Genomic DNA, 22,956 nt, shown 5'->3' on the forward strand with positions numbered 1-22,956 from the left:
AGAACTGCAGCGTTACAGGACTTAAACAGGACGTGGGTTTTGTTCCACCAGCTGGTTTATCTAACGTGCTTTCAGACCGCCCGGCGTCGACAGCAGGTGTCGGTGTTAGTAGGCCACCCTGCCGTTCGGTTGCATTCCTTCATAGTCCTCCTGTGATAGCAGCAGCAGCACATTTACAGACGTCACTTCGACCTGCTGTTGGTTTATTTGACTTCTCGTCAGAGTTTCCCACAGCTGTCAGTTTTCTTCTTTTTTTTTTTTTTTACAGATTCAGATGATTAATGAAGCCTTTTACCGACATCGTGGACTCTGCGTAGTATAATGTAGAGCCCGACTGGCGTCGAGCTGCAGAGTTTACGTTGACCTGCTGGGTCAGTGGAGGTTGGCGGGTGAAGACATTATTCTGCCAAACTGTCTCCTGAAGTGACTTGCAGGGAGGAAAAAGCCTGAGAATGACAGTCTGTGCATGTTGGACCAACTCAGAGCTATTTATATATATATATATATATATCTGCATACCCTTTCCTTTTTTGTTATTATGCTTTTTTTTTAATGCTAATAAACTTTTCACGTCAGCACGGACAGTGATCTCGACAACACGTTGTTATGTGTCTCCAAAAAAACAAAAAAAAAAAAAGGATAAAGATTAAAGACGGAGTAACGGCAAGAAAAGCGAGCTAACTTTTTTATACGTTACTTCTTCTTTTTTTTTTATCATTAAAATGAATGTGTTATTGCTTTTTGTCCTTCTTGGATTTGATCGCCACCCGGTCTCAGTAGTCTTTCCACTCTTTTGTTGCGTAATATCCTTGGTTACGTACTGTAACCCCCGATTCTATGAGTACAGGCTTCGTCCTTTTTAACTCGAAGTAGAGCAGCAGCTTCTTCACAGCAAAAGCCTCCTGGGCGACTTCCTTTGGAGGTCCAGCTGGTAGGAGATGTAGTGGTAGATGTTGGAGAGATTTTATATATATATATATCTTATCTGGCTGGAGAATTTCTCGGGGTACCCCAGAAAGGAACTGGAAAATGTCGCCGTGGAGTCCAACCGAAACTGATGAACGAACTTTTACCAATGATTGACTTTTAAATTTTTTTTTTTTTTTAAAGGCATTGAAAAAGTTTTGAATTGATTCTTGTGTTTGTTCTCCCGTGTTCGCTGTGCAGGTGACCTGAGCCTGCAGAGGATCTCCAGCACCGTGCTGGATTACAACAGCACGCAAAAATGTCCCGAAAGCGGCAACAACGTTCAGAGCAGCATCAGCTTCCAGTGCGGCAAAACCATGGTAGGACCTTTTTTGTTTTGTTTTGTTTTCTAAGACAGGCTTTTTGTTGTTGTTGTTGTTGTTTTCTTTCCCACAAGAGCAAAGCTGACGGGAATACATAGCAAAAAAAAATAATCTCGGAGTAATTGATCGGCGTTGTGTATTATTTGCTGGCGTTTTGCACGTGTCAGCGAACGCCTGGTGCGTGCTGACTGTGCGGCAGCAGGTCCTCCGTCAGCGTCTACGGCGGATCCTTCGGCCCCCGTGCTGCATTTTGACATAGATTACAGCCCCGACATATGGTGCGTCGGGAGAAAAAAAAAAAACACGCTACGCTGCATTTTAGCCCCTCCCACCCCGTTCTTGCCCCTCCCACCCCGGAGGTCCCGGAGCAGCGAACGAAGACGTACCCGTCGTTAAAAACGCCAGCGAGGCCGTTTTCTTTTCTTTTCTTTTTTTTTCTCCAAAGTTTGCGTAGAGTGGCGCGCTCACCGACTGAAGCAGACGCAGCGTTTTGTTGTTGCTTCATTTCTGCTGCAGCAGATTTGCGAGCGTTTCAGAACTCGGTGTCACTGACTCATCGCAACAAGTCTGTAATTTGGTTCAGGCAGAGGAAAAAAAAAAAAAAAAAAGTCGGTTTTCTCTACAGGTTTTCACTTCTCACTTCAGCCCGGCGATAACACTCATTTATTTTCTTTGTGTATTTTAAAATTCTCCCAAGGTTGTTCATATTGGCCTTATTAAATGTCGCAGCTGCTACTGATTACATTTGAGGATTTTTTTTTTTTTTTCTAGTGGGAATTTAAATGAAACAGCTCTGAGTGTAAGGAGTTATAAGGCAGCGCTTGACTTGATACCGAAAGACTGGATATAAAAGTGGACGTAGCTTTTGGGTCTAAGAAATGAAGCCTTAAACTGCAGTACCACCGAGTGCCACTAGAGGTTGGGTTCGAAAAGCCTCCACAGACTCCCATTCAACTTCTCTCGAAATTCAAAGTCAAGACATTTTTTCCACCGGTTACCTCGGTGTTGTTAACAAAATAATTGTATATAATCATAATTAATATAATAAGCTTCAAAATCCGAACTCGAGGCTTTAGCTGCTTGTTAGCTGCTACTGGCAGAATACAAATTTCAAAAACTGAGTGGAGCGTCGGGAATCACACGAGGTGAAAAAAGTCAAAGCTATACTTATTGTCTACCAAAACATTGTGGGGAGTGTCTCCTGACTGGGGAAAGTACCAAGCGACCAATCGGAGAGCAGCCGTCCTTACAGCGTAGATAGACGCTCGTGACGCCGGCGCTCCTCACACACAAAGTATTTATACAGAAATAAACCAAAATCCATTTTGACGGATTCTTTTTAACAAACGGTCACTGCAAGGTGTACGGGTTTATTTCAGAATTATATTGCGACATATAATTGAATCACGTCTACCGTGTCTGGATGGTGAAAAAGGGGCGGAGCTCCTGTGATAACCAGCTGCCACTGGCGTCTGTATTTAACACATGTTTCTGTTGAATGTGTTTTTGTGAGGCACCTTGTTACTTCTCCGCTGAAGAGGTCCCGACACAACCCGATTCGACTTCTCGTTCACGCACGAATGAGTCCTCTAATAACGTGCAGCGCATTTTTTTTTTTTTTGTTATTTCATTTTAATTCACTGTTATTAAATGCAGAATCTGACAGCCGGCAGAGTTAAAGAACAGCTGCTGCTGCTGCGTGTTGGCATTACATTTATAATTAGTGCTGCTCAGCTGTTTAAAACCAGCTTTCATCAGCAGAAATCCAGCTATTTTTTTAAACACGGACTGACGGCCCGGTTTATTACACGTCATCGCCGACACTTTGAACACGATGCAAAGGTGCAGGAATAATAAACTCGGCTCGAGCGTAAAGTCCGTCCTCTGAACGTCCACTAAGAGCGGCGCCGAGGGGATGTGCTGTTGTGCTTTGTGGTTTTTAGTCGGTAATCCGTCGCGACTTTGCACAAAAGTGGGAATAAAAGCTGAGCTAATGTGAAGTTATCGTAATAGTTCCAACGTAGCAGACTAAGGTCATATTTATCGGAAGCCGCCCGCCTTCATGTCAGTGAAACCGCGAATGGAAATGATGCAGTCACCTGGTGCATCACTTTTTCTGCTCAGCCCAGGGGCGTCTCTGTGGTTTTCGGGGGGCGATTGATATTAAGGTGTCATTTCCTGTCGAGTTGCGACTTTCAGTTTACAGGGTTTGAAATGGAGAATTGAAAGAAGCTTTTTCAAAACTTCAAAAAAAAAAAAAAAAAAAAAAAAAGAACATTATCAAACACTGAAAAGAGGAAAAAAAAAAAAAAAAAAAAAGATACCCGAGCTCAGCAGAACCGTGACTTGTTTGCACATTTTCCAGCACAGATAAATAAATTTAAATTTTCCTATAAATTTGAAAAAAATATCGTCACCTGTAGGTTTTCAGGGAACACTTCCTTGCCAATTAAAGAGAGACTGTCGTTGTGGACTTAAAAGACAAGTCGACAAATAAAATGACTTTAAAAAAAAAAAATCCCCCTGGGAGCTTCACCCATTTAGGTCTTAAGCGATAACTTGTCTCGTGAAATGGTATCATAATGTTCCGCACCAATAAAAGATGATTTGGCTGAAAGGGGAACGTATTGCTTATCGGTTTGTGGGCTTTTGTAATCAAATGAAGTTTTCAGTTTCTACTCAGAAATGTGTCATTTTCACTTCCTCCCTCGTAAAACGTTTGTAAAGCGGATATGTTCAAAGGTTCGACATGTTGACTCGCTCAGAGTTTTCCTGCGTTTGTGTTCGCTGCATTTGTCGGGCGAGTTGCTTTCCTGCCTGCAGATCACGAGAAAAGTGAAATGTTTTGTCGGGAGTGTTTATCGTTCCTTTAAACCTGGTGAGGAAAAAAAAAAAGAAACTGGACTCAAGTGGCTTAAAATGCAAAGTTATGTCTCAGCAGCAGCAGCAGCAGCAGCAGCAGCAGCAGCAGCAGCAGCAGGCTGTGGTCGTGATGCACTCAACTGGAAAAGTTTATGTAAAAAAAAAGTTTCTCCCGGCAAATTGAAATTCAAAAATCCCCTCCCAAGATTTTTTTTACAAAAATAAGTAATAAACATTTTGTGTCCTATCAGCACAAAAACCTTCTCGTGGTTTCTTATGGACACGAGACTCTCCTTCTGACCCGTGTCCCCCCCCCCGTCTCTCGTGTCCCCGCAGGGGACGCCGGAGTTCGTGGCCGTCGCCCACTGCGTGCACTACTTCGAGTGGAAGACCTACGCCGCCTGCAAGAAGGACACGTTCAAGCCGCACAAAGAGGTATGTGGAGGAGCTGCCGAGGCAAACGAAACCGTCCGCTGAGGCGATCTAAGGAAACGACGAGGCCCGGAGGGGAGACGTGGAAACGCGTCGCTGCCACGTCTCCTCGACGTGGGACGATCGCTGACGTTGTTGGTCAGCAGATCTGACGCAGAAATGATTCTCGTTATTCTTTATTTCGCGGCGCTTTAAAGGAGGGTTTTGTTCACGTGAAGCGGTGCGTGCGGCGGTATTAATCTCGCCCCCCCCCCGTCTCGTCTCAGGTGCCGTGCTACGTCTTCGACGCGGACGGTAAGAAGCACGACCTCAACCCGCTGATCAAAGTGAACGACGGCTACCTGGTGGACGACGGAGACGACGCCATCGACTTCTACATCAACGTCTGCCGCAGCCTCAGTGAGTACCGTGGGGGGGTGATGGAGGGGGCGGAGTTAAATGACACCGAGTCGTTTATCCGTTAGCAGGAGGAGTTAAAGCTGGAAAGTTGGAAACCAGAAAACAGAAAAGGCAAAGAAAGTTTTTATTGTGAAAGTGCAGCCAAAGTTAAGATCTATTTCCCGATTTAAGAAAAAAAAAAACCAACCTGAAAAACAGTTGGACCACAAAGCTGCAACAACAGCAGCAGAATTGACTTAAAAATTGAATTAAAAGGGAGTTTTTTTTAAATATCTACAGTGATGGCGTGTTAAATATATTCATAAATAGATGCCCAATGTGTTTTTTTGTTTTTTTTAAGCTCGCAAAATCACCCATGATGATGTTTAAAAATTTTACGAAGCCAAACACGCCTGCGGTCACCGATCGCCGTTGTTAACGTGATGTTAAACTTTATTTACATATCAATTTGGTACGAATGAGCCAAAATGAACCCGTTTCAGCTTTGATTTTGTTCAACCGTTCAACCCGATCGTACAAGCATTTCCTTTTTAATCTCCCACCTCACGTCCGTCTTCGTCCCCCCCCCCCCCCCCCCCTTCCTCAGACCGTCCGGATAAGTCCTGCTCGGAGGACGCGGCGGCCTGCCTCGTCAGCGGCGGGCGCTCCTTCAGCATGGGCGCTCCCACCGGGCAGCTGGAGCTGGTGTCCAGCGACAGGTGAACCTCTCCGCCATCGTTGACCTCCGTCATTTGAATATGAGCGGGAGGGTGGGATTCACAGGGAACGTCGATTCTGTTGCTTTGAGTTTAGAATTGTTTCACTAGTTTATCGAGACTCAGAAAGTCCAGATTGTGCTGCAGAGTTCTCACATTTCAGGGAATTTTTTTTAACTCTTTTTTTCCAGACAGGGTAAATCTGAGAATTTGATCCATTTTTTTGGGGGGGGGTCCAAGTCATGAAATATCTTTTAGTGACTTTTGGTTGAATGTTTAAATTTAGTTCTCATTTATCAAAAAAATGATATTTAGTTTTAATATGTATTAATGTCGTCTTTAAAAAAAAAATCCTATTATTTCCCATATTTTCCTTCATGTGGCACTTCAGTAAAGATCTAACTTTTTTTTTTTTTTTTTTTTTTACCTATTCAGGAAAACATGCAGGAAAATGCACATTTCAAGAGTTTTGGCGACAAAATGAATAAAAATTTAGAGACTTGCATGATGATGAGAAAAATCTGAACGTAAAGTTTGCAGAACTGCTAAAGATTTATCAAATATGAGCGAGCGAGCCGTTCGCCGCCACGCCAACAGTAAGAAACAGGCTGACTCGGCTAAAAAAAAAAAAGGGGGGGGGACTCTCGAAAAGCAAAAAAAAAAATCTCTGTGGCCACTTCGTTTTTTACATTTTTTTTGAATTCACTGACTCTCACTGACCTCTCGTCGCTCCCGTCCTCTCAAGGTTGAAGTTACACTACGAAGAGAGCGCCGACTCGACTCCTCCGCCCTCCTGCCACGGACACATTCCCGCCGTCACCATCACGTTCAGCTGTCCGTCCAGCAGGCACTCGGTAGGTCTCCACGACTCGGTTCGTTTCGTTGCACGCCGTTCGAATAATTACTCGCTTCGGCTCGTTTTAAGAAAAAAACAACAACAACAACAAAATTTGATGAGTTTTCTAATTTAAATTTTTTTTTTTTTTTTAACGCTGTCCTACTTCCTGTCTCCTCCAGGGCAGCGCTCCCAAGATAGTGGCCGAGTTGAACTGCCGCTACGAGGTGGAGTGGGTGACGGAGTACGCCTGTCACAGGGATTATCTGGAGAGCAGCACGTGCAAACTGACCAGCAAACAGCACGACATCTCCATCGACCTCACGCCGCTCACTCTGAGCTGTAAGTAGTTCTTCCTCCCAAAACCCGTTGATCTCGACCTGCCCCTCCTGCCCCCCCTTCACCCCCCGACCCCTCCCAAGACCTCCTCTCTACCCGTTCAACAAAATGTACTGTAACATCCGCCCCACGAATGTATTTTTTTCCCACCCAAGTCTTTTATTTTGAAGTAATTGCTTTTATTGTTATAAACTGGCTATTTTTTTCCCCCCCCCCCCCACACACACACACACTTGGGGGGGATCAACAGCGCTCAAACTGTCAAATTGATAACGAGCAGCTGCAGATAAACGTCGTCAGTCGTTTTGAGCCCAGAATTCACCTCGTCGTCGCTTCATGGTTTTTTTTGGTCTTGTGAAGGAGACGTCTCACTTTTTAGCTGCTGAATGCGAACCAGCTCAGCTAGCTCGTTGCTCACTGTGTCCGTCTTGCCGTTTGATGCTGAACAGGAAGCCGGCGCATGAAACTCGTTCCTTCTCGCGAGTTAAAAATAAAACTCGAGCATCCCTCGTTTGGAGTTGACGCAACGCTGGTATTATTCACGGCTCCATATTTAACCTACGAGAGGCTCCCGCTGCTGCTTTTTTTTTTTTATTTGAAGAGGAAGCGGCTTCACGAGTAAACTTGTCGTGACCTTCCTGTTTTTTTTTTTCGTCAACTCATTGTGAGGAATAGAAAAAGCCTTTTTCCTCCTCCCGTTTTACTGCGATGTTGAAATCTGCGGCTGCACGTCGAACAGATTCCTTGTTTTTGAGACAAACGCGACGCGTGGATTTTTAAAGTCCGATACCGGCTGCGACCTGCAGCGCCAACAAAATGAAGCGGCGGTGTCGTGACCGCACGGTCGACGGTCGTACTCGGCTCGCGGTTAACGTGTCCGCCGTCTCGTCGTCCGCAGCCACCGACCAGCCGTACTACGCGCACTCGGCGTCCGACGGCGACGCCGCCGCCGGCTACGTCTACTACCTGAACGTGTGCGGGAGGATCTCCATGGACGAATGTGGCGACGACGAGTTCGTATCGTCCTGCCAGGTGAAGAAGTCCGGAGACATGTACAAGGTGGCCGGGAGGAATCAGAACCAGACGCTACGGTAATGTGTGTGTGTGTGTGTGTGTGTGTGTGTGTGTGTGTGTGTGTGTGTGTGTGTGTGTGTGTGTGTGTGTGTGTGTGTGTGTGTGATTAAATCCAATTTCTTAAAATGTTGTTTTTCCTCCTCTTTCAGTTACTCAGACGGAGATCTGACTCTCATCTATCCGGGCGGCCAGAGTTGCTCCTCCGGCTTCCAGAGAATGACCATCATCAACTTTGAGTGCAACAAGAACGCATGTGAGACTCTCTGCTTTTATTTTCAAGCTTTTTTTTGTATTTCTTTTTTTAATCAACGCTGTGTTAAAGGATTTTCGAAAAGTCTCTACGTTGGCGCCATCCGGTGGTAGAATGTTTTTTTTTTTAATTTTTTTTTTTTTTAAATAAAATCAGAGTGGGGATTTCTCACCAGGTCGGTGAAGCTTTACTTGGTTAAATAAAGGAAATAACTTCTGTTTTTTTTTTGTTTTTTTTTAAAGTACTAGAGTGAAGGGGAATCATTAGAAAGGGGGCCAAAACTCTAAACATAACGTTTATACTATAATTGATTTCGAGAGTTCTTTCAATTTTGTCTTCTCAATGTGACGATAAAGTGATTAAAAACTCAAGATGACGTCCAGCAAAAACTCCACGGGTCAAAATAAGAATACATTTTAACGGGAGCTTTTTTTTTAGCGTTTCGTTCATTTTGAAACGTCAAGACGGCTGGAGTCATTACGTCGCATCTCACCTTCCCTTCCTGTCGTTTCGCCGTGTTTTCCTGCAGCCAACGGCGGGCACGGGAGTCCCGTGTTCGCGGGCGAGACGGACTGCACGTATTACTTCAACTGGGAGACGTCCTTCGCCTGCGTCAAGGAGAAGGAGGACCTGCTGTGTCGGGTCAGGGACGGCAAAAAACACTACGACCTCTCGCCCCTCACCAGATACCCCGGTGAGTGCACCGGCTCGTGTTGTCGCAGTTTTTCTTTTTCATTTAATTATTTTTGGACTTGTTTGCAGATTTGAAATACGGTAGTCGGGACAGAGGTTCCCAAACTTTTCAGACCACGTACCAAAAAAAAACACCAAAATGTCCCAACTATCAGCTTTCCATGACAGAAACCAGCGATTTCCGACCGTGTGACGCTAACGTTAGCGCGGTCGGAAGCGGCGTGGCTACAGACTCTATATAAAAGTGGGACGTAGCTGAAAAATGAGGCCGATGCGGAAGCGTCTTAAAATGCAATACCACCGAGTGCCACCAGAGGTCGGCTCCAAAAAACAAAAAAACCCCAAAAAAAAAGCCTCCATTCAAATAGTCCCATAAAATTCCAAATCAATAAAATGTCTCCACCAGGCTTCATAAAGCTTTTTTTTTTTTTTTGTCGTCTAAAATAACGACTCGTAAAACACATTTCGCCTCATTCTAGGTACGTTAATATCGATGAAACGTTGCCACTTTTGCTTTCGATTGTTGTTTCTGAATCCCGATCGGTTTGCGGGCGTATTCAACGCGACGCGTTAACACTTTGTCTCTCGGCGTGTCGCTCTCAGGCTCCGAAGGGAACTGGGAGGCGGTGGACGATAAATCCGTCAAGTCGGACTCGCGCTACTACCTGAACGTCTGCCACAAAGTCGTCCGGACCGAAGGCGCCGCCGGCTGCCTGGCCAACGCCTCCATCTGTGCCGTCGGTAAGAGGCCGGAAAACATGGTGGTTTATTTTTTTTGGGGGTGGGGCGGGGGTGGAATTTTTTTTTTTTTCATTCACGTTAACCGTGGGTTTATCTGATCTCAGACAAGAACAACGTCACCGTCAGCCTCGGCAGCTTCCTCTCGTCGCCCCAGAAGACCAAAGTGGGAAACGACATCCGGCTGACGTACACCGACGGAAGTTTCTGCGCCAACAAGAGGAAAAGGATCCAAACTATTCTGACCCTCAAATGCAAACCAGGTGAGGGGCGGAGGGGACGGCCGAGGCGAAATCGTCTGACCTGACTTTTTAATTTTTTTTGATTTTATCCCTCCGGTCTGCCGCGCGTTTGTTTCTTTATTTGGGTTTCTGTCCGTCCTCGCAGGCGATCTGGAGAGCGCCCCCGTCCTCCGTAGTGTTTCGTACGACCAGTGCGTCTACGAGCTGGAGTGGTACACCGCCGCCGCCTGTGTCCTCTCCAAGACGCAAGGAGACGACTGCAAGGTGGAGGACCCTCATGCTGGTATGACACACACACACACACACACACACACACACACACACACACACACACACACACACACACACACACACACACACACACACACACACAGGTTCGATCGACACGGTTTCCCGCCGATCGACATTTTACTCGAGCGAGGAAAAATGCGGACAAAAGATGAGAGAAGAAAGTTCTGGAGAGCTCGCGGGGAGACGGTCGATTTGATTTGAGGATTTTGAATTCTGCTCACGCAGTTTTACTCCAGAATTGTTTTCACCGTCTGTTCACCAGATTTTTGCAGCGTCGGTCGGTGAAGTTATTGTCCGGTCGACAAAATGCCAGAAAAACAGCGAAAAAGAGAATTTCCTTTAAGCCCAAGAGGTCCAAAAGGGGCGAACGCGATATCTCAAGAACGCCTCGAGGGAATTTGTTCAAATTTGGCAAAACCATTCACTTGATACCAACGAAGACCGGGTTTGATTTTGGTGTTTAAAGGTCGAAGGTCACGGTCACCCCGCGCCGTCCACACGTTCTTTGACCCGAATCGCTGACGCGAGTTTCCGCTCCGCAGGCTTCTCTTTCGACTTGTCGCCTCTCTCCAAACCCAACGGCGGCTTCTACAACCTCACCAGCGGCAACTACAACTACTACATCAACGTGTGCGGTCCGGTCAAAGCGGTTTTGTGTCCCGAGAAGTCCGGAGCGTGTCAGGTGGAAACCAGGTGAGACGGAGCCAAGGTCACGCACCAAGCAACTCGTACAATCAAATTCTCAATTTTTCCAACTGGTTTTCCTTTCATTTTTATTTTTTTTTATTTTTACTGCCTGTATAGACAATTCAACAAGACAAAAAAACAAACTTCTATCCAGCTGATTAATATTAGTACTTCGTACTTTATTAGTAATAAAACAAAGGTACAACTTAGAAAAGGATAGTGAATAAAAAATCCAAATGTTTAAAAAAAAAAAAACGAAACATTTTTAATGTGAAAGTAGGCTGCGATACGTGTTTAATTCAGACCGCTTCGTTGTGTTACTATGGCGATTTGAGACGTCCGTCTTCTAGAAAATATTTCTTTTTTTGGACTCTTAAAGCGTGCATATTATTTGTTTGGTAAATTTTCCGCACTGACGTTCTCACATTTTGCCCATCTCGCGTTTCCTCTTCAGTTCCTGGAATCTCGGCGAAGCGAACTCTCGCCTGTCCTACTACGACGGCCTGATCCAGCTGACCTACAGCAACGGTTCCATGTACAACAACCAAAGACACACCCTCAGATCCACCGTCATCTCCTTCCTCTGCGACCCCGAAGCCGGACCCGGCAAACCCGAATTCCAGGTCGAAGACAAGTACACGTACAACTTCCGCTGGTACACGTCCTACGCGTGTCCCGAAAGGCCTCACGAGTGCTTGGTGACGGATCCCGACTCTCTGGACCAGTACGACTTATCCAGGTAACCCCGCGGCAACGCGGCCCGCCGCGCGCGAAGACGTGGAGACATTTTAGGCAGCCATTAAAACAGCACGAAACCCCGGACGTCTGTCAAAATCATCCAAAACCACAGATTCCCCTCCTCACCCGCCTCTCGTCCCTTTTTTTTTTTTTTTCCTCTCCGCCCTCCAGCCTGACGCGCCCCTCCTCCGCCACGAACTGGGAGGTGATGGATCTTTCCGACACCGCGGACCGCAAGAAATACTACATCAACATATGTCGGCCCATCAACCCGGTGCCGGGCTGCGACCGCGACGCGTCCGTCTGCCAGATGAAATACGTCCAAGATAAGGTCGGTGGCGGCGTGACGTGGGAGCAGGCGGCAAAACGAAGCCCCGTCGTGGGGTCCACTTTTACATGAAAACCTGTCGCCCTGAGGGGAATTTTAAGGTGGCAAAGCCTCCAAAATCACTCGACTCTATGGTAGAAATGTACAGAAGAACATTATAAAACGCTGTAACAGTCGGCCACCAGGAGGCCATTAAAGAACCGTAACCGCCGTGAATGAATTGAACTGTTTATAACCGCACGCTCGGCGTAAACAATCCGAACGAGAAACTTTTACGAAGTGCGAAGTGTTTCCTTTTTTTGTTATTTTTCTGACGGGACGGCCGTCTCGTCCTCCAGGGCTCCGCGAAGGAGACGGTGTCGGTCAGCAACGTGGGCGTCTTCAAGCGCGCCCCGGTCATCGAGAGCCGGGACCGGCTGCTGCTGGAGCTCACCGACGGCTCGGCCTGCGCGTCGGACGGCCTGAAGCTCTCCTACACCACGCACATCCATCTGATCTGCTCCAGAGGGACGACGGTAAGCGGCCTCGCCGATTTATTTCTTCATTTTCTTTATTTGTTTTTTTTTTTCTCCTCTCCGATCCCGCGAACCGCGAAAGCAGACGTTGACCTCTCGCTTTTGTGCGCTGCGCAGGCGACGGGACCGCGATTCCTCAAGTACGAGAACTGCACCGCCAGCATCCTGTGGGAGACGAGCGCCGCCTGCGCCATCCAGACCACCAGGAACAGCGTGAGTCCACGTCAGACTCGCGCTCGGACGTCGCGGGCGGTTTCGCCGAAACGTCGGTGAAATCGTAACTGTTGTTGTTTTTCGTTTGTCGCGTCAGAGCTGCGCCGTGTTCGACCCCGTCACCGGCTTCGACTACAACCTTCAGCTCCTGGCCTCCAAGACCGGATACAACACGTCCGCGAACGGAAAGGAATTCCTGGTAGGACAAGACTCCCCTCGTGGCGCTCGATGAGCGACGTCCATCAGCCTCGTTTTGTATTTAGCTGACGGCACATTAAACAGTCCAAAGTTGTTTAGTTTCCGTCACGTATAAACCAGAAAGTCACCAAAACTATATTTACATTTTTAGAACCAGGAATTCTTCAAAATGTGCCTTTTTTTTTCTTCTTCTTTGAAATGTCACTTAAACAATTATTAAAATGGATTGTGAATATTTGAAATGTTTACAACAAATGATAACTGGAATTTTTTTTTAACTCAAATGAAGTTAACACTTAAGTTAAGTTCATCGTGTTGATTTTTTTTTTATCAACATGTCCAGAGATGTTGACTTTATTTAAGGTTTTAGATTTTGGGTTTTAATAACATAATTAGAACGAGTTTTTTTTTTCCAATTTTTTTTTTTTATCACGGTTTTAGAATTTTTGGGAGATTAGTGGACGGCCTTCGGTACTGCTAGCTCACCATGAAATACAAAGACAAGACCGGTATTAACGTCCTCCTCCCCGCAGGTGAACATCTGCTCAGACGTGGCAGAGTGCGGGACGGGCATGGCGGGCTGCGAAATGGAGAACGGGGTTCCCGTCAGCCCGGTGGGCGTGGAGAAGAGCCTCCAGTACTCCACCGACGGCATCCTCAAACTGACGTACAAAGGCCCCCGGGACAATCCCACAGGTACCAAAACATAAACGCCGTCGGCTTTTAGATCGCGAGTTTTGCTAATCGGCTCGCGCGCCGTCACAAAGGATTCGACGATGAAAGCAGGACCGGCGGTTGCAAATGTAAGTGGAAAACGGGCGGTCGGAAAGCTTCTCAAAGTGAGAGAGTGCCCTCAGATTTCATAAAGAAAACAGGAAAAAGACTTTTTCTGCAGACTGAATGTCAAAACTTGTTTTTATTCACACAGTTTTCATTGTTGAGCTCAAAGAAACTGAAGTGAATAAAAAAAAGAAAAAAAAAAGTGTTTTGATGTCAAACTTACATTTTAATTCACGTGTCTTTTTTTATATAAACGGTGGTTCATTTTCAGCGGGGAATGAAACCCTTTTTGGTGGCATTTTTTTGGAAGCAGAATCCGAGATTCAAGTCTCTGCAATGACTTCTTTTTTTTCGCGGCAGCGGACGGGATCGACGAAACCTGAAATACAGACTCGCAAAGGTTTTAACTTCCTCCCGCTCCGCGCAACGGGAGCCGTGTCTGAACTTTTTGATCGACCCTCGTGCAAAACCGGAAACAAATGTACAGCTTCTTTGCCCCGTTGCTTATTTTCCCGTTTCCGCAGGGAGCCGCGACACCTTCACCATTAACTTCGTGTGCGATCCGTCCGCTCACCCCGGCTCGCTGAAGATGATGCAGGAGGACCTGAGCACGTTACCCAAACACGTGGTCCACGACGTCCTGTTCGAGTTCTCCACGGCTCTGGCCTGCAAACCGTCTGCGGTCGAGTGCAGGTTCAGCGGTGAGAACACACACACACACACAGATAATATATATTATTGGAGTAGGATTTCATACAATGTGCAATATAGTGTTGTTTTTACGTGTTGTAGGTCTATTAAATGTGACCCATTTGGCGAAATCGGGTTTCTTTCGGTCCTTCATTTTTTTTATTTGGTCGCTCCGAGCGCCGCGACACCACGGACAGTCGCGCGCTTAAAATCCTAGCGGCGGCCGGCTGGAGCGGTTTGGTTTTCTTTTTTTCTTCAGATACCTCAGTTACAACCAGACTGAGCTAGCTGAGCAGTTTAGTGTCTCTATGTGCTGTAATTATTCCGTTTGAGAAACGATCTCCAGAGAGCAATAAAACGGTTGTTGGGGTCGTTGCTAAGGGTCGGCCTACTTCCTGGAGTAGTGAACAATGCCTTTATTGCATTGGAGTCTACTGACGCGACTGATTGTCTTCCAGTTCTTAGTCGTGCACCCCGATGTGTTGCCACGGAAACGGACATCGCACAAACGAAAACGTTTTTATGTTTTGAGAGTGACCCGACCCCGAATAATAACGTTAAAACACCCCCCTCCCCCCGTGCGATATTGCTAAATCCACACCTCCCTTTTCCTTTTGCGTTCGTAACTCTGCCGTTTTATTTGTTTCTTTTTCTTTTTTTTTTAAATTTTAGATTCCCACGGTAACAAGTACGACCTGACTCCCCTGACCCGGCACGCAGACGACAGCCCGTGGATGCCCATCGACACCGACGCGGTCAACTCGCGCAGCTTCTACATCAACGTCTGCGAACCGCTCCCGACTCTGAAGGACTGTCCAGGTCAGGAAATAACAGCTCGGCACTAAAAATATCAGAATAAACACAGACGCTGTAACAGAACTCCTGATATCAGCTCCAGATCTCATTGTCAGCACGTCATTATTCATTATTCATTATACTCAACAGTGCCGTTGTTGAATTAAAATGTTGTTTTTATTAAAAGCTAACGAAATCAGCTGATTCGATGAGTCGAGCAAAATAAAGAATCCGCAACGACGACGTAATAGAAAAATCTGTTTTTTTACAGCAAATATTCCAAATTCTTTTGCTGTTTCCAGTTGATCAAATGTGAAGATTTGCTTCTTTTCTTTTTTTTTTGTCTTATTAATAGTAAATTAAAAAAATTTGGTTCAAGGAATTTGAGGGCAATCCAGGAAGTTATTTATTTATTTATTTATTTATTAATCACGAAAAGGAGCTAATCACTAAAGTGATACGGATCAATAAATTCCAGCTGTAAACGTGACTTTTATTTTTATGTCCCGAAAATGACGGTCTTAAATTTGGGGCTCTGCCTTCTCCCCAGTGGGTCCCTTGGGTTCTTGCGGTTTGATCGACGGGCGGAGTTACAACCTGGGCTACATCCAGTCCAGCCCGCGGGTGGCGGAGGACGGCACCGTCAGCATCCTGTACGAGAACGGGGACCGCTGCGGCGCCTCGTCCCGCTACTCCACGCGCATCATCTTGCAGTGCGACGACAGCCCGGTGAGTCGCGTCGAGACCTCCGACTCGCACGTTGTTGTTTTTTTTGTTTTAGTGTTCGGATCCGATTCGGTGGAAAAACTCTTGCGTAACGGCACGAAACAAAAAGAGCCGTCGGTTTTCTCACAGATTCTTACTAATCAAAAATCTTTGTGCGGTTGTTTCCGTCCAGGGCTCCCCGGTGTTCGACCGTCAAGACGGTTGTGAGTACGTCTTCATCTGGAGGACGTCGGAGGCCTGTCCCACCAGGAAGTCTCTCGGTAATTCTGATTCGATCGCACCAGCGTGACGACGTCCGATAAATCTGCGAAGCATCAAACCAGCGCCGAACTTTTTTTTCCCTCCCAGGCGACGACTGTCGGGTTCGCGACCCGAGGAGCGGTTACGAGTTGGACCTCGGTTCTCTGAAGGGCAGAGACTACCCCGTCAGGAGCGGCGAGTACATCTACCACCTGTCCGTCTGCGGGGCGCTCCAGAAAGACGTCTGCGGCCACGTGGACACCGGCTCCGAAACCGTCTCCTCCTGCCAGGTGGACAGGGGAAACAAAGCCAAGAGTGCAGGTGTGGGGAATGAAACAAATGAAAAAAAAAATAACAGCCGAGTGACCCGACCTCCGACGGAGAAATTGTGTGTCATTGTTTTTCCTCCTTTTCTCTCTATTTTTTTTTGTATTCATTTTTTTTTCCGAGCAGGAATGTCGTCTCAGGTTCTGACCTTCATGGGAGACCAGATCATCCTGAACTACACGCACGGAGAGAAGTGTCACGAAATTTACCAGCGATCCACGGAGATCTACTTCTCCTGCCACCCCGACCGGCACCCGGTGAGGTTTCACAGACAGAAAGGCGGAAAGTCGAAGAGTTTTTATCGGATTTTAACAAGGGGGGGGCGGATGGGGGTCTTTAGTAAATCACAGAACTGCATCCAGTTGACTTCCTGTGTGTGATATGTTGACTTCCCGTGTGTGATATGTTGACTTCCCGTGTGTGATATGTTGACTTCCCGTGTGTGATATGTTGACTTGTGTGTGATATGTTGACTTCCCGTGTGTGATATGTTGACTTCCCGTGTGTGATATGTTGACTTCCAGTGTGTGATATGTTGACTTCCTGTGTGTGATATGTTGACTTCCAGTGTGTGATATGTTGACTTCCCGTGTGTGATATGTTGACTTCCCGTGTGTGATATGTTGACTTCCCGTGTGTGATATGTTGACTTCCAGTGTGTGATATGTTGACTTCCCGTGTGATATATTGACTTCCAGTGTGTGATATGTTGACTTCCAGTGTGTGATATGTTGACTTCCAGTGTGTGATATGTTGACTTCCCGTGTGTGATATGTTGACTTCCCGTGTGTGATATATTGACTTCCCGTGTGTGAGATATTGACTTCCTGTGTGTGATATGTTGACTTCCCGTGTGTGATATGTTGACTTCCTGTGTGTGATATGTTGACTTCCTGTGTGTGATATGTTGACTTCCCGTGTGTGATATGTTGACTTCCTGTGTGTGATATATTGACTTCCTGTGTGTGCTTTTTCGTTGTTTTCACTCGTTCAGGGAGCGCCGGAGTTTCTGCAGGAGACGTCGGAGTGCACCTACATGTTCAGCTGGCCCACGGCGTTGGCCTGCATCCCGGTCAAAACCACCAGCTGCTCCTACAAGTAAGCACCCGCCTCATCGCCCGCCGTCCTCCTCTTCCTCCTTTTTCATTTCTACACTTTTTACACTTCAGCTGTCAACATCAGGATGATAAACATCACTGGAAGGCCAGATTTAAAAAGATTAGTTTTCTTTTAGAGAGTTTCAGTGAGTTAAGGGGGAAAAAAAACAACACGAGAAACATATTGAAGAAAAAAAAAAAAAATCAGAGGAGGACATTAAAACATAATTAAAACACGTGTTATATTTGGACCTTCAACATTCACCTTTTTTATTTATTTTGTTTCTTTCTGTTCGGTCCTCAGCGACGGTCACGGCCACTCGTACGACCTCTCCCCGCTGGCTCTGGACTCCAGGAACTGGGAGGCGGAGCTCCCCACCGACGACACCGGCAAACGCTTTTACATCAACGTGTGCCGGTCGCTGGTGCAGCAGGGAGGTCGGTGCGCGACACGCCGATAACGCGAGAATCGCTACGTTCTCGTTTTTCGCCGGGACGCTAAATTACAAAATCTGCGTCCCGCGTTTTATCCTAGGCTCGTGGAAGTGTCCCTCCGGCGCCGCGTCCTGCGTCAAGGCCGGAGACCAGTACGTGGACCTGGGCCGGCTGGAGTCCGGACCCACCTGGGACGGGAAGGTCCTGAAGCTGCAGTACACCGGCGGCCAGGCGTGTCCCGACGGGAGCAGCAACAAGAGCAGCGTCGTCCGCTTCATGTGCGACAATAAAAAAGTGGTGAGCACATCAGTATGTTGTTACCGTCGCCATCTTTAGATTTTAATGTCGTAAAGAAAACAAAAACAAAAACTTGGCGCTACGGTTGTTACTATTTCCAACCTTTTTTTTTTTTTTTTTTTTTTCTGGGAGGAAAAACAGCCGTTTACTGACTGAAGGCCGAGTCGGCCAATCAGAAGAGAGACGGTCAACCCGATTTTGGACGCACCTTTTTAAAAAGACGCAGACCCGAAAAAACAATCTGTCCTCGGTCGCGTTTCAGAGAGGAGACGTTGGAGGCGAAAAACGCAGCAGAAATATCTTTATTTAAAGATGTCGAGACGGCGAATAAAATCTCAGGGGAAAAAAAAAAAAAGTGTCAAAATTTGAATGACGACATTATCGCTCTGTTTTTCTTCTCGTTTAGAAGTTGTGTTTCAAAAAAAAAAAATTTTTTTTAAAAAACCGCCGGCCAGGTTGTTGTGTCACTCCGTGGATTGAAATTTCCATATAATCTTTTCACAACTCTTCCTTTCGTCCGACCCAGAACTCCCGGCCGACTCTGATCTCCGAGATCGAGGGCTGCGTGTACACCTTCCTGTGGCTGACGGCCGCCGCCTGCCCGTTAAACAGCACCGAGCACGACGAGTGCCGAGTCACCAACCCCGCCACAGGTCAGATACACCTCGTCAAAAAAAAATAAAAAATATATACATATATATACACCGAACACATCCACTTAAACTTGAAAATAAAACCTTATCCGACCTGTTGACGAATTAATATTTGTATGAAAGTGGATCTTAAAAAAGTCTTTTTTTTTTAACGTGGAACCTTTCTCCCTCAGGTCATTTGTTTGACCTGAACTCCTTGATGAAGGACGGAGGTTACACCGTGTACGACCACCAGGACCACAGGAAGATGTTCCGCATGAACATCTGTGGAAACATCACCAACGCCGGCTGCGACCCGGAAACGGGTACGTACGTACGTCCGGGTTCGGTCGGCGGGTTATCGATTAATAACCCCGGGCGGCAACCGAGCAGCGACGTCACCAGCCGGGTTTGTCAAACGGCCGTCGCGGAAAAAAAAAAAACCCCCAAAAAACGGAGTTCCACATTTTGGCCGGCGCCGTCTTTGCTAGTCCGGAGCAGGAAGTGACCATATTTGGACGATCTGATTGGGGAAACCCCGTAACCTGACTGCGCCACAGGCTTGTCAATCAAACAGACACGCCCGCCCCAAAAAACATGGCCTTTTTTACGCTTATTTTCTAATTAATGAGGGATTATTTTCATATGGACCTCCTGAAAACTCAAAGAAGGAGCGACTTTAGCTAAAAACACTGAGATAACTTACGGAAAGAATTTATTGACTTTGAATTTCATGAGAAAAGTTGAATGGGAGTCTATGGAGGCTTTTTTGGAGACGACCTCTAGTGGCACTCGGTGGTATTGCAGCTTAAAGGCACTTCAGCATCGGGCCTCATTTTTCAGACCCGGGAGGTACGAACACTTTTATAACCAGTCAATGATTAATACTTAAAGAAGCGCTCCAACAGCTCAGACGTTATCTTTATTATCACTTGAATTGGTTTAATGGTACATAATTTATTGATGAATCTCTTAGTTTTATGTCTTTTATATATATATATATATATATAACAAACTGAACTCTGTGTGGTCTTTTATATCCTGCAGACTTACACAACCAGCAGATAATTTCTCTTCAGGGCTCAAAGGTCACTCGGTTATGTCACCAATGTCGTCAGAGGGTTTACAAAAAAAAAAAAAAATCGATAACAATAACTTTGTTTCGAAAAGTGCTGTCGAAATAAAACTTTATTATTATTAGATTTGAATGAATGTCGGTGAATTTAAGTTTTGTCTTTTGGTTGATTTTTTTTTTTTCCACCTGCAGACTGTTCGATCACAGTTTCTCCAATTACAGTACATTTCATTCAGCTGACGCTTTTATCCAAAGCGACTTGCAACACACCGACGGTACGCCATCGGGAGCAATTTTAGGGTTCAGTGTCTTGCTCGAGGACACTTAGGCATGTGGACAGGAGGAGCTGCGGCTCAAACCACCAACCGTCCGATTAGTGTGCAACCCGCTCTACCGACTGAGCCACAGCCTCCCGATATATTCTTTGTAACTCCCAACTTCAAATTTCCATTTAACAAAAATAGAGATTTATCTCGCTTCTATACATTTACAACCGTCACTTTGAATGAGAGCAGAGATTTCCCTCCTTCGGGTGTCTCCTGGTTACTGTTTAGTGTTTGCTTACGCATTCATACGGTTTATGAAAGGACATGCGTCACGAGTGTTCATCAAAGTAACGAGAGACTCGAAACTCCTCAAATGATTGATTTTTTTTTTACCAGGTGACCAAATGGACAATTATGGGAAAAATTGTGATTTTTTTTTGTTTTATTATTATTATTTGTTTTATATATATTTGCATGTTTTACAGTGCTGAAAACTCATAAATGGTAAAAAATAATAATAATAAAAAATCCAAGGGCATCTTAATAATAATAATAATAATAATAATAATAATAATTAAAAAAAAAAAAAAAAAGTACCAACAAATCTCCCGTCCCTCTTTCCCTCCTCGGGTTTTCTGGGTCTCAAAAAAAAACAAAAAACATCAGAGTGGTCGGATTTCGATTTCAAATCTTTTTCTGAAAGCGTTCCGCGTTCGTGTTTGTTTTCTTGCAGCCGTTTGCATTCGGAACGGCAACACGGTGGTCAGCGGCGGTCGGGTGAGCCGGAAGCTCTCGTACAGGGATCGCATCCTGGAGCTGACCTACGAAGGAGGGAGTGCCTGCGCGGCGAACCCCGACGTCCGGCACACCACCGTCATCCACTTCATCTGCAGGTAGCCCCGCCTCCGCCGCCGCCGCCTTCGTCTTCTTATTGTTCGTCTTCTTCTTCTGCAGCCGATTTTGGGCGCATGAGTAGGTTTCTCTTGTCGTGCCATTTACTCGTCGAAGTAATCGCATCTTCTCCTCAAAAATATGGATTGCTGCGATTTAATGTGGGTAAAGTCAGCGTGTGCAGAGTTTGAAGGCTTTTTTTGTTTTGTTTTTACATTCAAACTTTCAGTCAGTGAAATAAAAAATTTAAGACGAGCCAATAAGAGCAAAGCCCTAAATATTTATTGTCCCCTCGGGGACGAACTTTTTTCCTGCATTCTTCTAAATCCTCTGTCGAGTACGTCCATGAATATTTGCAGACTTCAGATGTCTGAGGCTTCCTCCAGCTTTTAATTCATGGAATCCAGGAAGTGACCGACACAGTATTATGAAAGTATATTTTAAACACTAAAGGGTCAAAATATATTCACTATATTTACTTATTTTTCCCTGAAAAAAAAAAAAAAAAGACCTTTTCAGTGATTTATTTCAAGTGCTCGGCCACTTTAAACGGTCCAGTAACTCCAGTCATGTATTTGTCATCTGAAATATAATTTTCCAGCTGTTTTCTAAATGTTTGTCATCGTGTCTTTTTCCCATCAGGCCGTCCAACATGGGCTCGTCCCCGCCGGAGCCCGTCCTCATCACCTCCAACCAGGAGACCTGCTCACACTTCTTCTCCTTCCACACACCCCTCGTCTGTGAGCATCCGGTTAGTGGTTTTTTTGGTTTTGTACTGTTAAAGTCAGTAAAAGGGGAAAAAAGAAATGTTTCTTGTCTTTTGTAAATCAAAGAAAATGTAGATTTAAAAAAAAAAACAACAGTCATAACTGTCGACAGAAAAGAATCCTCTAAAAACCCCTTTTTAAAAGACGTTATCATCAGTGTCTTTATTGTTGTTATACTTAAAAGATAACTACAGGATATTATGAAGAAGTGCATCTTTCAAACGAAGAAGTTATTTCCACAGAGCGAGGTTTATACAAGAAATACAGAGTTTACAGGGGAAAAAAAAAAAAAAGTAGGATCGTGTCTGATTGTCTTGTTCTAAAAATCACAGAATTATGATCATTATAAAATCACAGAATTATGATCATTATAAGGTGGTTGGATTCCTTGAAGCCTTCAAACTGTATTCAGTTTGGATTTTTTTCATTTCATTTTCCGTTTGATCGTCAGATAAGATGCTCGGTCCAGAACGGCTCGTCTCGCATCGACCTGACTCCTCTGATTCACGTCAGCGGGTACTACACGGCGACAGGTGCGTCGGCGGGACCAGCGTTCACGTTAAAAAAACAAACGCTCGGCAGCTTTCGATTTGTCGATTTTCGCGTTCATCCCGATTCATCCGTGTTTTTCCCGTTTCTCCCTTTCAGACGAAGCGGTGGATCAAAGTGACGAATCTCCGGACTTCTACATCAACATCTGTCAGCCTCTGAACCCGATCCCCGGCGTCACCTGCCCTCCGGGAGCCGCCGTCTGCATTGACCCGGATAACGGACCGCCTGTGGTGAGACCCGCTGACTGAGAAGATAGATGAAGGACAATTTAAACATGCCGAAGTTTCACTTTATTCTGCGTAGGATTTGTTTACAGCGTGATCCTAGCGTGAACAAAAATAAGTATGAAATATAACTATTTCAGCTTTAGAAAAAGGCTCAAATCAGTCTGTTTACACGCATAATGTAATAAATGACCTACAGAGAATTATTTGAAATATGATGTTATTAGCGTCGTCTTTCTAAAACTCTATAACAATGTTCAAAACTGGTTTAAAAAAATAAATAAATAAAATTCTACATTAATCTCCATTTAATTTCTCAATAACAGCTTCTGCGTTCTTGTGTG

At 45.6% G+C, this 22,956-nt stretch overlaps 1 protein-coding gene across 1 annotated transcript in view; it reads left to right on the forward strand.

The window, feature by feature from the left end:
- igf2r (insulin-like growth factor 2 receptor) overlaps positions 1-22,956 on the forward strand; it is a 40,461-nt gene that overhangs the window by 4,432 nt on the left and 13,073 nt on the right. The window contains exons 3-36 of the mRNA XM_069724802.1: positions 1,168-1,286; positions 4,488-4,586; positions 4,850-4,982; positions 5,569-5,680; positions 6,423-6,531; positions 6,695-6,854; positions 7,750-7,942; positions 8,075-8,178; positions 8,705-8,869; positions 9,472-9,609; positions 9,714-9,869; positions 9,994-10,131; positions 10,682-10,832; positions 11,281-11,565; positions 11,736-11,895; positions 12,231-12,407; positions 12,525-12,620; positions 12,718-12,819; positions 13,352-13,514; positions 14,123-14,299; positions 14,961-15,107; positions 15,634-15,812; positions 15,982-16,069; positions 16,158-16,370; positions 16,503-16,633; positions 17,371-17,474; positions 17,778-17,911; positions 18,009-18,205; positions 18,732-18,858; positions 19,032-19,163; positions 20,912-21,071; positions 21,712-21,820; positions 22,288-22,369; positions 22,485-22,618. Coding sequence (XP_069580903.1) covers positions 1,168-1,286; positions 4,488-4,586; positions 4,850-4,982; positions 5,569-5,680; positions 6,423-6,531; positions 6,695-6,854; positions 7,750-7,942; positions 8,075-8,178; positions 8,705-8,869; positions 9,472-9,609; positions 9,714-9,869; positions 9,994-10,131; positions 10,682-10,832; positions 11,281-11,565; positions 11,736-11,895; positions 12,231-12,407; positions 12,525-12,620; positions 12,718-12,819; positions 13,352-13,514; positions 14,123-14,299; positions 14,961-15,107; positions 15,634-15,812; positions 15,982-16,069; positions 16,158-16,370; positions 16,503-16,633; positions 17,371-17,474; positions 17,778-17,911; positions 18,009-18,205; positions 18,732-18,858; positions 19,032-19,163; positions 20,912-21,071; positions 21,712-21,820; positions 22,288-22,369; positions 22,485-22,618 — 4,874 coding nt within the window. The remainder of the gene's footprint in view (positions 1-1,167; positions 1,287-4,487; positions 4,587-4,849; positions 4,983-5,568; positions 5,681-6,422; positions 6,532-6,694; positions 6,855-7,749; positions 7,943-8,074; positions 8,179-8,704; positions 8,870-9,471; positions 9,610-9,713; positions 9,870-9,993; positions 10,132-10,681; positions 10,833-11,280; positions 11,566-11,735; positions 11,896-12,230; positions 12,408-12,524; positions 12,621-12,717; positions 12,820-13,351; positions 13,515-14,122; positions 14,300-14,960; positions 15,108-15,633; positions 15,813-15,981; positions 16,070-16,157; positions 16,371-16,502; positions 16,634-17,370; positions 17,475-17,777; positions 17,912-18,008; positions 18,206-18,731; positions 18,859-19,031; positions 19,164-20,911; positions 21,072-21,711; positions 21,821-22,287; positions 22,370-22,484; positions 22,619-22,956) is intronic.

This window comes from Brachyistius frenatus, unplaced genomic scaffold, assembly GCF_029030835.1.
Source record: "Brachyistius frenatus isolate BFR_SWC_R1_liver_20210118 unplaced genomic scaffold, ASM2903083v1 Contig_396, whole genome shotgun sequence".
NCBI lineage: Eukaryota > Metazoa > Chordata > Actinopteri > Embiotocidae > Brachyistius > Brachyistius frenatus.